The sequence below is a fragment of the Ptychodera flava genome, chromosome 17 (genome assembly GCF_041260155.1).
Source record: "Ptychodera flava strain L36383 chromosome 17, AS_Pfla_20210202, whole genome shotgun sequence".
NCBI lineage: Eukaryota > Metazoa > Hemichordata > Enteropneusta > Ptychoderidae > Ptychodera > Ptychodera flava.
In genome coordinates, this window is record NC_091944.1 from 2,253,492 (window position 1) to 2,266,796 (window position 13,305).

The 13,305-nt window shown below is 40.0% G+C and overlaps 1 protein-coding gene across 1 annotated transcript in view; it reads left to right on the top strand.

Moving 5' to 3' along the window:
- Window positions 1-12,597, top strand: part of LOC139115128 (uncharacterized) — a 61,859-nt gene extending 49,262 nt beyond the window's left edge. The window contains exons 35-41 of the mRNA XM_070677032.1: window positions 370-4,435; window positions 4,981-5,155; window positions 5,575-5,811; window positions 6,846-7,204; window positions 7,867-8,227; window positions 11,354-11,656; window positions 12,037-12,597. Coding sequence (XP_070533133.1) covers window positions 370-1,880 — 1,511 coding nt within the window. The 3' untranslated portion in view covers window positions 1,881-4,435; window positions 4,981-5,155; window positions 5,575-5,811; ... (2 more) ...; window positions 11,354-11,656; window positions 12,037-12,597. The remainder of the gene's footprint in view (window positions 1-369; window positions 4,436-4,980; window positions 5,156-5,574; window positions 5,812-6,845; window positions 7,205-7,866; window positions 8,228-11,353; window positions 11,657-12,036) is intronic.
- Window positions 12,598-13,305: the final 708 nt, after the last annotated feature.

The following is a 13,305-nucleotide window of genomic DNA, read 5'->3' on the forward strand; positions in this document are numbered from 1 at the left end:
AGCAAGCGATGAAATCTTTGTATATCAGGAAAGCTACACATTATCCATGTTGAGAAATCTACGCTATTAAACTAACGCTCTGAGTCGGTTTCAAAATATTGCCACCAAAACAAATATTATTTATCAAATTTCAACACCACCTACAAATAGAATGGTATGTTCCAAAGATGTAAAAGAGAGTGTGGGGCTAAGGATCATTTCACTTCATCTGTCTGATGATTGCAGGATGCATGAAACTTAAGTAACAGATATTATTACTTTGTACTTGAAGTAATTTGTATTATTATTTATAATGCTCTGCTTTAGCATCGAAAACTGTAATTTCCAATAATGCTAATGAGTAATTTTCCACACGTTTATCATTTTCAGGATATGCAAGAATCTTTGTTGATGGAAATTCAACTGTAATACGAGTCAACAGTTTCCTTGGTGACAAGACTGCAACATTTATTGTACGTGACAATCAAGTACTGTATGTAGAATATCTCATCGGTATGGAGTCCCATGTGATCACTCATGTGAACTATGAAGTTGACAAACATGCATCACTGGTGTTTCCAGACAGCCTGTCTTTGGATGCCACCAGACTTGCTGTCAAGGGACGTCTGGTTGCCAGGGAGGTTGTCCTGGAGCCGTACGGAGAGATGGTACTCTATGAAAGTAGTTACACAGCTGTCACGTCAGGAGATGGTTTTGTCGACACAAGCACACCTGGTTCTTACTTGTTTACATCACTCACCATCAAGCAGTATGCTTCGCTTACAGTCACCATCGGAGGTCTGACAATGACAGTTGATTTCTTTGAGTTGAAAAGAAATGTCACCCTTCAGGCTGAGTACTTCAACATCACTGCTATAACTATGTACATTGACAGAAATGCTGCATTGGATGTCAGTGGCATGGCACCATTGAACCCTGACCATCCAAATGCTGGTGATCCTGATACCAAGGGAGGTGGTGCATATGCTAGCCCTGGTGGAGTTGCCAGTGGCGTTAGCGAAACACTAGCAGCCCAGCCGTTTGGAACAATTTACGCTCCAGAGGAATATGGCACCATGGGTGGATCAGGAGGAAGAGGAGGTGGTATTGTTCACATTGTAGCCACAGATCTTCATGTCAATGGTTTCATCAAGGCAGATGGTGCTGATAGCAGCAATGGAGGCGGTGGCAGTGGAGGGAGTGTCTGGTTGACATGTAGCAGCCTCCTTAATGGCTATGGTCACATTTCGTCAGTGGGAGGTGGAGGAACAGCTTCAAACACTGGCAGTGGGAGTGGAGGACGTGTTGCCATCTATACACCACAAGTAAACCTCTACCATGGAACAACAGATGCCAGTGGAGGCTCTGGCAGTGGCAGTGGTCCTGGTGGTCCTGGCTCTGTTTACATACATGAAATAAGAGACAATGTAGCATATGAAACTCTGAAAGTTGACAACAGAAACAAGCAAACTGTTCATTACTTCACTCTGAAAGAACACTGGATTGACTATGAGATTGATGAGCTGCATCTGAACACCAAAGTGAAATTCCAGCTGCCTCCAGACAACATCACACGGACTTTCAACGTACGAAAACTTGTTGGCGATTCCACAGCCCTGATTCATGTGCACAGACATCAGTCAATGATCTTAGAAAGAGAACTGACTGAGAATGTCACAAGCACAAAGACCCCAGTAAACTTGAGAGTAGATGAGGGAGGAGAAGTTATAATGGCAAGCAGTACATGGCTGATTGGCTTTGTTGAAGACTACCCAGCCCTTGTCTTGTCAGGTCGTCTGACAGGGGTACACTATTTCTTCATCCATGATGAGAGACGAATGGAAGTTACAAGAACTGCCCAGACAGCTGAGCTAGCTACATCAACCGTGAACAGACTGTAGACCCACCTGGCACATTTACTTTCTCAGAGCTTGAACTGTACGCAGGTAGTACACTGCTCTATGAACCTGATATGGGTGCTGAAATCAATGTGGGATTTCTTAACCTGAAATTCAGTGCCCAGATTTTGGCTGACTATCATGTGATGAAAGTGACCACACTGGATGTAGAGATTGGTGGGTCAATGTCATGCTCAGGAAACGAACGCACAGATTCTGAATCAATTGATATTACCCTTGGTTCTGGTGACACACATACATCTGGTGATGCTGGTGCTGGGCACGGTAGTTTTGGTGGAGCTGGCAGATATGACACTGTACTGGGTGGGAGGCCTTACGGCTCAATCTACACACCAAACATGCCAGGAAGTCGGGGATCAAGAAGCTATAAAGGTGGCGGTACAGTTTCTCTAAACACCACGGACTTGATCCTAGAAGGTGAAATTAATGCTGAAGGTGGTTCTGCATCACAGACTGATGGTTCTGGCAGCAGTGGTGGAAGCATCTTAATAGAAACAACAACTATGGAAGGATTTGGCACAGTTACTGTAAATGGTGGAGACGGCCAATCATATGGTGGCGGCGGCTCTGGTGGAAGAATAGCCGTCTACACACAAGTAATCAATGAATACAGAGGTGGATACAAACACTTTGGAGGAGATGGTTATAGTCAATATTCTAGACCTGGTGGTGGTGGCAGTGGAACAGTATACCTCCAAGAGCTGAGGAATAGTCTCCCACACAAGCAACTGAGAATCAACAATAAGGACAGGTTAGTCAGTCAATATGTGACACTAGATGAAGAGGATACCAGTTATTTTGAATTTGACGAGGTTCATCTGCATCAGTCAGGGTCTCTGCAGATCAATTCCACAGTTCACCCCGCAACTTTGGTGGTACATAAAATGAGGGGTGACCGATCTGGACTGTTACACGTCCATGCACAGCAAGAAATGGTCTTGGAAGTTGTGGAGTCCGTCCCAACAGTTACCAAACCTCCTGTCAATTTTATTGTGGATTCAGATGCTGAAATCATCTTCCCTGCCACTCTCTATCTCATTGGTAAAGGTGTGTCTCTTGGTAATGGTCGCGTTGTGTCAATGGAACTCAACAGCACTCTGACAAACGTTGCAAATTTGGTGGTTGGTCAGGCAGCCACTATGTACTTCATGGAAAATGCTCACACTGCGGTAATAGAAGACAATGAATATCTGTACAAGGACCTCCCCGGTGAATTCAGGTTCAGTGTGCTGCAACTTCTTGCAGAGTCATCCTTCATTTTTGAACCTGATCTTGGGATGAAATGCAGCGTAAGTGAACTGGACATCAAGTATGGGGCTGTAGTCTCTGCTGAGACGATCCTGATTATGGCATCACGGGTGAATATTGAAGATGGTGCCACTGTCACGTGTTCTATTGATGATCGGCCTGATGACACCATTGTGTCTGAAAAAGGACAAGGTGGAAATTCATTTTCCAGTACTGGAGGAGGTGGTGGAGGCCATGCTAGTTTTGGTGGTACTGGATATGGTTCTTCTGAAACAGAAGCAGCAGATGGTGGTATGTACTTTGGAACGATATTCAATCCAAGGGAGAGAGGTGGACCTGGTGGGAATGGTCCAACCCAGCCTGGTGGCAGAGGTGGCTCGTACATGGAAATTGTTGTTGGAGCCACACTACATATTGATGGTCTTGTAACAGCCAATGGTGGCTCTGCCACAACGGGGTCTAGAGGTGGTGGTGGCGCTGGAGGTTCACTCTGGCTTCAAGCTGGAGAACTTGAAGGTCATGGGGTCATAACAGCCCATGGTGGAGATGGCGATGGTACTGGCTCAGGTGGTGGTTCAGGAGGACGTATTGCAGTCTACACTGACATAGAAAACAACTTTCAAGGTACCTATGATGCACTTGGTGGGAACGGAGACTCAAGCCGGGGAACAAAAGCCTATGGAGGTCCAGGCTCTGTGTATTTACAAGATGTAAGAGAAAGGTTACCTTATGGCTTGTTGAAAATAGACAACAACAACCGTGGATGGTATCAGTATTACACCCTAGATGAAGTTGACACCTTGCACTATGAATTTGACGAGATTATCATTGTGAACGAAGCTGCCCTGCAGACAACCAATGACAGCCTACAACGCAGTGTCACCATTCACACTCTGACTGGTGACTTTACTGGTCTGCTACACATGCATGAGAGCCATACATTCTACGTTGATGTGATCGATTCAAGGTCATCTCTCCTGAAAGCAGAGGTCAACATGAAGATAGATCCTGAAGCTACAGCAGTGCTGGCAACTACAGTTGACATCAGAGGAAAAGGTGATCCAGCCTTACAGTGGAATGGTAGAATGGAAGGGGTTCGACATCTGAGAATTGCTCATGAAAGAAAAGTTTTGATTGGTCCTGAAGCCCATACAACTCTGATGATAGACAATGAGTATGTTTTCCAGGATCCTCCGGGGACATTCAGATTTTCCAGTCTTGAATTTGGTGCGCAGTCAGAGATTTCATTCCCACCACCCATGGGTATTGACTTCACTGTGGGATACTTGGTGAGTGGGACAGTATTTTTTTACACTGCAGAATGTTGGTGTCAGTGTTTGTGTCATTGAATGTAAACAACATTTAAAAAGTTGCCCCAAATTGAATGAAGTGGTTGCATGTTTATTTACAGCAATACCATATTAATACGAATGTGTATTATCTTCATGTTTTCCATAGCATGACAGAATTATGACTCAAATAATTATGACTGTCAAATCTCCAACAGCATTCTGTTCAATTCAGCTGACTCCTAGATTCAATTGGTAGTCACAAAATTCTATCATAAATATTTTTTTTAGAGATGTATTTCAGTAGACTTTGTTGTTCAATTAATGTCTTATCATGAAAGAAATGCCGTCATGCTTTTCAAAAATCTTGGTCACAGCTTGATATTGACAAATTGAAAGATTCATATAAACAAGCAATAGAATACAAAGTACAAAACACAAGACAAAATAACTTTAAAAAGGAAACCAGATACTTTGATTTTCAGTCTTGAAACAAAAAAGTGACGGCACACTGTTTGACAATAAAACATTTTTTATCTTCTCAGGACATGAAATGGGCATCCATGTTTACTGCTGAGTTCTTTGAAGTGTTTGCAACAGACTTCCATCTAGAGCCAAGTGCTGCTCTCATTTGCACTGGAAGGGGACCTGAAGATGGTGGTCCAGGAGAAGGACCATCCGCTGGGACGGGAGCAGGACATGCCACTCGTGGTGGCAATGGTAGGTACATGTGTTTGCTGTCTTTCTTTGCTTTAGTTTTTAATAAAGGCACACACTTCATGGCACTAAAATACCTGGTATTTCACATGTTGAAAGTCAGAAAATTTCTTAATAATTGTTGCTACATTTATTCAATTTGGATACTGTAATTTGTTAACAAGACAGTAATTGAAAATTGTTGAGTATTTAATGTAAATCTTTGGCTTCCTTAATGTGCATTTCAAGTTGATGCAGTATTTGTTGTCATGTGAAGACATGGCAAATCTGATAAAGTTAACATAAACAAGTATGTGCCCTCAAAATTTATTCACTTTTACTTAACCAGCATCTACATGTGGTGTGCCTTCAAAATGTATTTTCTTTTATTCCACAAGAAATCTATATATGCCATCAAAATGTGTTTTCTTTTACTTCACTAGCTACCGATGCCACACAAGGTGGAAAAACATATGGATCCATTTATGAACCAGTGCTAGGAGGCAGTCGGGGTGGACCAACTTCAAGTGGTGTTTCGGGTCCAAGGGGAGGAGGTACAATAAGAATTGTGGTTGGTGCTGTATTGCACTTAGATGGTGAAATCAATGTGGATGGTGATGATGCTTCATCAAACTCAGGAGCCGGTGGTAGCAGTGGAGGTAGTGTTTGGGTCAACACAGGTGAGATTGTCTTCAAGGGTTTTCATGATTCTTGGTTCAGCATTGCACGCAAAAAGTGGAAATACACCAATATTTGGCCTTTTACTCTATTTGGGTTTTGTCAGGAACAGTAAATTTGCATACCTAGTTATTTCCATCAATCTTTATTAAATGTTTACTGTATATTCCATAACAAGGAAATGATTACAGGTTTATAGCATAATAATTTGTGTCAAGAATTTATGATGCAGAAGTATCAATTGAATGATATTTTCTTGAGAATTTACATAATAACCACTATAAATAAGACTATTCACTTTTCCATTGGAAGATCACAAGTGCCAAATCTCCAAAGTACTGCACACAGATATATTTTGCACCACAATTTTACTGTTTAGATGTTATTATGATAGTCATATGATCCTCAACTTTAAGGTAGAGTGCACCTCAGGGATAGATATTTTTGTCTTTCAAACTTTATAACATTCTTTTGCCCTATCACTTGAGGGGCCCATTTTGAAGGTTATAGAATAAATGTTTTCATGGGCTTAGTTTTGTGAAAATCAGGAATTTTATTTTCCCTAATAGAGACAATACAGGGAAGGTGGCTAATTTGAATTTAGAATATTGGTAAATGTTCAGTGATTTGTTTCTCTATTATCAAAATGTGCATGGTGATCCCAAATTTTCATCCTGATTTTTAAAGAAAATGGTTGAAGTTTGCGTGAGCAAAGTTTGAGCAAAAGTTTAAGTCCTTCATTTTTCGAGGTATGAACTACCTTAAAGTAGTTACCAAGGACAATACCAAACTCAATTCTTCTAGACCATTTTTCAGTACCATAAAATAGATCTCTTGCAGGTACAAATAGAGACTTTCTGACCATGTTTCTCAGAGAATCTTGAAATTTGAACATTTGTGTTATTGAACCACTATTTTTTAAGGATGGGGATTGAGCCAAGCAGTTTTGACTGTGTGGTCTTGGCTAGGTGAGTGGGTGCTTTACATTGTGAGTTTGAATGTGATTGAGAATCTACTGAATGTTCATACTTCTCAGGTCACTTCCGTGGACATGGTTACATCAATGCCAATGCAGGACAAGGTTCTGGTAATGCTGGTGGTGGTGCCGGTGGAAGAATAGCTGTCCACATCTCACATAGTGATGAATACAGGGGAGCACTGACTGCCCTTGGTGCTGGTGGTACTAGCAATGGTGATATTGGTGGCACTGGCACAGTCTTTGTGGAGGAGCACCGCAATGGAACATATTTCAATCGACTCTATTTGGACAATCAAAATGTGCTGCCACCTAAAGTTTTCCTGCTTAATGAAATGAACCCAAGAACATTACGAGATGGTGAAAAGGAACTGAACAATGCTGATTTTGGATTTGATGAACTGACACTTCAGAATGAGGTTAGCAAATGATCTTTACTTGAAAACCTGTGATCTACTCCATATGTGTAATTGAATGAGGTGATCAGTATGGATAAAATTAAACCCGTTGACTCACTGCAGAGCTGTGTGCCATCTTGAATTCTTGAAGGGTAAAGTTTTATTTAACATATCCATCCAGTTCTGCATCCATGATACATAGTCTAGTACTACTTGCAACCTGCATCTAGTTAATATAGGCCAGTCAAACCAATAACAATTGAGGCTGACACAGTTGGGTAAAATGAAAATCGTTAATTTCTCACTTCATAAATATTACATGCATTTGACCTTTTGGCATTTAACCCTTTGAGTGCCAAAGTCAGTTTTTGTCGCCTATATCAAAATACACACCGGTCGACTTTTTTCTAAATTTTACTAAAATTTTGCTAAAAATCCAAAGCCAATAAAGTGTTATGTTCATTTGATCCAAAATTGTCAAAAACATTACAGAAAACTGGTAAAATGTTGCGCACAATAATTTGGGTTGGAAAAATTGCAGCGCTCAAAGGGTTAAGATCAGTTGATTTAAACCCATGACATTTATGAAAGTTGATAAAATCACATTCAAAATGTACTCAGTATATGAACACTACAATGTGAGTTTCATTTGTCATAGCATTTCCCTTTTTATTATGATCCAGGGAGTTTTTGAGATTTCAAACATGAGCCAACCAAGTGTATCTGTATCCATCTATACTGTGATCGGAGATGGCACAGGCCTGTTCAATATCATGGCAGACCAGACATTTTTTGTAGAATACAGCAAAGCAGAAGAACGGCGCTCTTACCCTGCTGTTAATTTTGTGGTCTACAAAAATGGCGAACTCTACATGCCAGCTGACATCCACATCACTGGTGGTAAAACACCAGCACTTTATCTGAATGGTCAGTTGACAGGTGTAATCAATATGACAGCAGCAGAAAACAAGGAAATATTTGTTGGGCCAGAAGCAACGAATGCCCAGTATGCAAATGGTTCCTTGACTGATACACCACAACAAGGTAAATTCAGATTTTGAAACAAAATTGTTTAACTCCACAAAGCATTGCTGTCATATAGTGAATCAAGCCTTTCTCCCCTATTAACTAATGTATGGTGTGAACCTCATTATGCAAAACAACAGATAGGCACAAATGCTAGTACATGAAAGGTAAAAAGCACTGAAAATATCTCCAAAAGAATGGTTGTGCCTTTCTTCCTTAGCTTTATTTAAGAAATTTATAAAGAGTACACTTTTGTACATAACATAAAGATAAGTAGAATGAATAGTGTGAAATGTCATTAAATCAGCAATTGAATGGATGTAACGATAACATTCTAGGGGTGGGTAATTTATCCAGCCCTAGGGGGAGTCGTGTAAATGTGATGGGTTTATTTAACTCTCACACTAGAAGACGACGAAGCCATGGGCATAGACATGGTAATACCAACAGTCCTCCCAAGTTCAGTGATCTATTGTCTATACTTAATCAGCCATTAGGAGTTCACAAAATAAGAACTACTTTGTTTTTGCTTGTTCCTTGCAGAAATTGAGATTGCTACTGTCAAGAGTTCAAACGATGGATATCACCCAAAACAACCCTGATTATCGTTCAGTCCAAATTATTATCGATATCAGCAATTACCGGCTGTTTATGCCAGTAAGGACAGAACTCTTGAACAGTAACAAGCGTTTATTTTTTTCATGTACCATTTGCAAACAAGGGGATTGACCAAATAAACATCAGTAATATTTTGCATGATAAGAAAGTTATGGAAAAAATACCTCCATATTTTAAATTTCAAGAACCACCTATAGTTTCCTACTCGTACACAAAAACCATTGGTAGGAAACTTTTTAACTATAACAATGTCTTGAGAAATTTCAACTTTCCATTAAACAACAGCAGAACTTGCAAATGCTTGTCATCCCCTGTTACTATTATCCAGACGGTCACATAATAACTGGTGACCTGACCATCATTACCAACAGTAAACTTCGGCAACTCTTTCAATATGGCCCAAAGTATCGAGAGCCACAAAATATTAATTGGAAATTTAATTTTAGAATTATCATGGATGCCGCCGAAAAATATGCAAGACAGTGGGCTGCAGTTGAGGAAGTTGATGTGGAATGCCTCTCTGACTGGCTGAGCAAAGTCAGAGATAAATTAAAATCACGTATTTCACATTTCCGTTCTCACAGTAAAGATGTAAATACTTCCTCAGCATTAGATGACCCATCTGTCAAAGCATGCCTCGATGCTTTACACGACGAATATGTTGTAGTTCCTGCAGACAAAGCTTCAAACAACATTATCTTTGTCTGTAGGAATTATTATATCCAGTGTATAATAGATGAATTAAACCTTCATTCAGATAAGAGTAATACAACCTACACTCTTTCCTCCCTCACTGATGAAGACATTTTTTCAAATTATTCATCTGTGCTCAATGAATTTGGCATTCCTTTGAAAGGGAAGGACAAAGCACTGCCTATGTTGTATTGAATACCTAAACTGCACAAGTACCCTTACAAACAACGTTTTATTGCAGGATTAAGCAATTGCACTACCAAACATCTGTCACAATTATTGACTATAATTTTAACAACCATCAAAAATGGTCTTTTTCGATATTGTGACAAAGTGTATGAAACAAGTGGATTGAATCAAATGTGGATACTAAAAAATTCGAAGGAATTGTTGCTTGATTTAAAAGTCAAGAAAAACAAGTTCAGCTCAATCCGAACATTTGACTTTTCCACATTATACACCACAATTCCCCACGATAAACTTAAAACAAGGCTGTCATCTCTTGTTAAACAAGCTTTCCTGCATAAAAATGGCAGTAGAAGGTACCAATACATTACCATCAAACATAGGTCAGGTTATTTCAGTAACAACATGGATGCCCAGCACAAATACACAGATGAAGAAATTATTAAAATGCTTAATTTCTTAATCGACAACATATTTGTTAAGTTTGGCGGTATGACATTTCAACAATCTATCGGCATACCAATGGGTACAAATTGTGCACCCCTTCTTGCAGACTTATTTCTGTATTCATATGAAGCAGAGTTCCTACAATCTCTCTATAAAGCAGGGTCTAAAAAACTTGCAAGGCGTTTTACAACACGCACAGATATATCAATGATCTGATTAGTCTAGACAATCTAGACATATCAAATTACTTACATCATGATGAGTTGGAAATCAAAGAAACAACAAAGGGTAAGAATTCTGCTGCACATCTTGATCTGTTCCTACAAGTAGGTATTAATGGGCTACACACTAAGCTGTATGACAAAAGGGGTGATTTCGATTTTAAAAATCATAAATTATCCCCACTTCTCAAGTAATATTCCATCTGCACCTGCTTATGGTGTGTACATGTCTCAACTTCTCAGGTATTGTAGGGCTTGTGATTCCTACGCTGATTTTCAACTGAGACACTGCTCATTGGCTCAAAATTACTGAGATAAGGATACACAACAAAAGACTCGTTAGGACTTTCAAAAAGTTCTACGGTCAATATGATGACATTGTGGCCGAATATGACACCTCGGTCACTCAAATGATTAACGACAGCATTCCCGGCTTTGACTTATTAGAGTGATTCATATCCTGTATCTTTTCATATAATATTTAGACAATTTGGGACCAATCCTGACGGGTGTAGCATGCTAGCAGGGTATGCTTACCCATTCCGGACACCTGGTACCACCACTAACTATCAGTGGTTCAGGATGGTCATACTTAAATTTGTAAATCACAATTGTCCCATGGACCTGGTAATATATTACCTTGAATGGAAATGATAATTGGACCATTTTAATGTCATATTTTGATGATGACGAGTTGCTTTTCAGAATATCAAAAAGAATTTCCTGCAACGAAACTTATTCACACAAAGTAACTGTAAAGTACCTTTTGCTCAGAAAGGGAAAACATATATTTCTTGAGTATAGATGACATGTAATTTTAAATTGTAATGTATTTGAACACAATCTACTTCAATTGGAAAAAGAGGCAAGTAAAAGACTAAATTGCAAAGTTTGGTATAAGTTTCTATTAATCAATCTTACCATCAAAGCTGAACATTAAAATGTTTAATCCTGTTTTTACAAAAAATCATTTCTGCAGGTCGACTGTCTCTAGGACATCTTAAACTTGAAGCTCATTCACGGCTAATCTTCCCTGAGAGTGTAGAACTGGAGGTAACAGATCTGACAATGAGATACAAATCTGAAATAACAGCAGAGGAAGTCACCATTAGTGCCTCCAATATCCACATTGAAGGGGAGGCTAAGATTGAGACTTCAGGAAGAGGCCCAGTGGCCGGCACTGGCGACAGTCCTGGAATATTTGTGAATGGAACAGATCATGGTACTGGTGCAGGTCACGGAGGCTATGGTGGAGGAACTGACAATATTGAATATATGACAGGTTATTGTCTTTGATTAATTTCCAAACCTTAATCAAAATCTGGTATTGGTTATTTCATACTATTATTGTCTGTCTCACTAAAAGATTTTTTTGTAGTGTCACAGAATGGTTCGTAGATTGATCAGCTTACCAAGAAGTTTATGGATGAAACGTTTTTATCTTTGGCAAGCATCATCTTGATGATCAATTTCCCAGGTTTTGATTAGTTATCACATACATACAAAACTCATTCAAGTGAATCTGTTTACCATAATGGACCATTTACTTGTAATAATTGGGAATTAAAGTGTTCAGACAGGGTGTTGCTAGATATATTTCTACAACACTGACTTAGAGACAGAAAATCAGACATTATGCATTCTGTCTTGATTCCTTTGTAGGTATTGGATACGGATCATACAAAGAACCAGTACACAAAGGTAGTGGAGGTGGAGGCCAATCTGGTGGAGCAGGGGGCAGCACCATTTATATAAATGTTGGACATGAAATTCATCTTGATGGTCAAATACTCAATGATGGACAGAATGCTATAGGAGACAATGCAGGTGGTGGAAGTGGAGGAAGTGTGTTCTTGAAGACACTGTTATTCTCAGGGCACGGAGTCATTTCAGCAGATGGTGGAAGTGGTTCTGGTTTTGGGTATGGGGGTGCCGGTGGCCGCATAGCTGTTCATGTATCTTGGTTAAGAGAGTATGCTGGCGACTATAGTGTACTGGGAGGATTAGGAGGAGCAAGCCATTCTGATTCTAATGCTGGTAATGCAGCAGCAGGAACTATATACTACACTGATACAAACAATGGTGTCAACTTCCGAAAAGCCTCACACAATGAATACAATGAGACCATGTGGGAGGATGGCTTCAGAAAGCTGTACTTGGATAATGACAACAGAAATCATATCCTTCCAACTATAATAATGAATGAAAATGGCACTCATTTTGAATTTGAAGAAATTGAAATAAAGAAGCATGTAGTACTCTGGTTGTTTGGAGCAGAAGATGTTTTGATAGCTCACAAGTTTGTTGGTGACAGAACAGGTATTTTGCATCTAAGACCAGGCCAACAGATGTACTGTGAGGTTGTCCAATCAGAGTCTGGTTTCACCATTGCACCTGTAAGCTACAAGATTGACAAGGGAGCAGAAATTATCTTCCCTTCATCTTTGACAATGCTTGGGACAAGAAGTGAAATCCATGGTCTAGTCACAGGCGTGTATGACCTTGTTCTGGCAGAAGAAGCCAGATCAGTCTTCACTTCAACAGCTCAGACAGCACTCATTGAAAATGGCACATACACTCACATCACTTCTCCAGGAAACATCAGTTTCAGCACCATCACAGTCCAGAAAGATTCAGTCATAGAGCTCTCGCAGATTGAAGGAGACTTGACCATCACAGCCTCTGACCTTGAGATCAAATATTATGGTAGAGTGTACATGAACGAAGGCGTTATCAGCACAGGCTCTGGTTGGATTGAAAGTGAAGGGCTTCTGCAGCTCAGCTATACAGGCTATCCAAGTGAAGTTGGACCAGGGGCAGGGAACACATCAGTGGATGGAGAAGGATATGGTGCTGGACATGGTGGATATGGCGGTTCTCCTGAAGGTGTGATTAGTGGAAATGCTTATGGTAATTTCTATGAGCCCACTG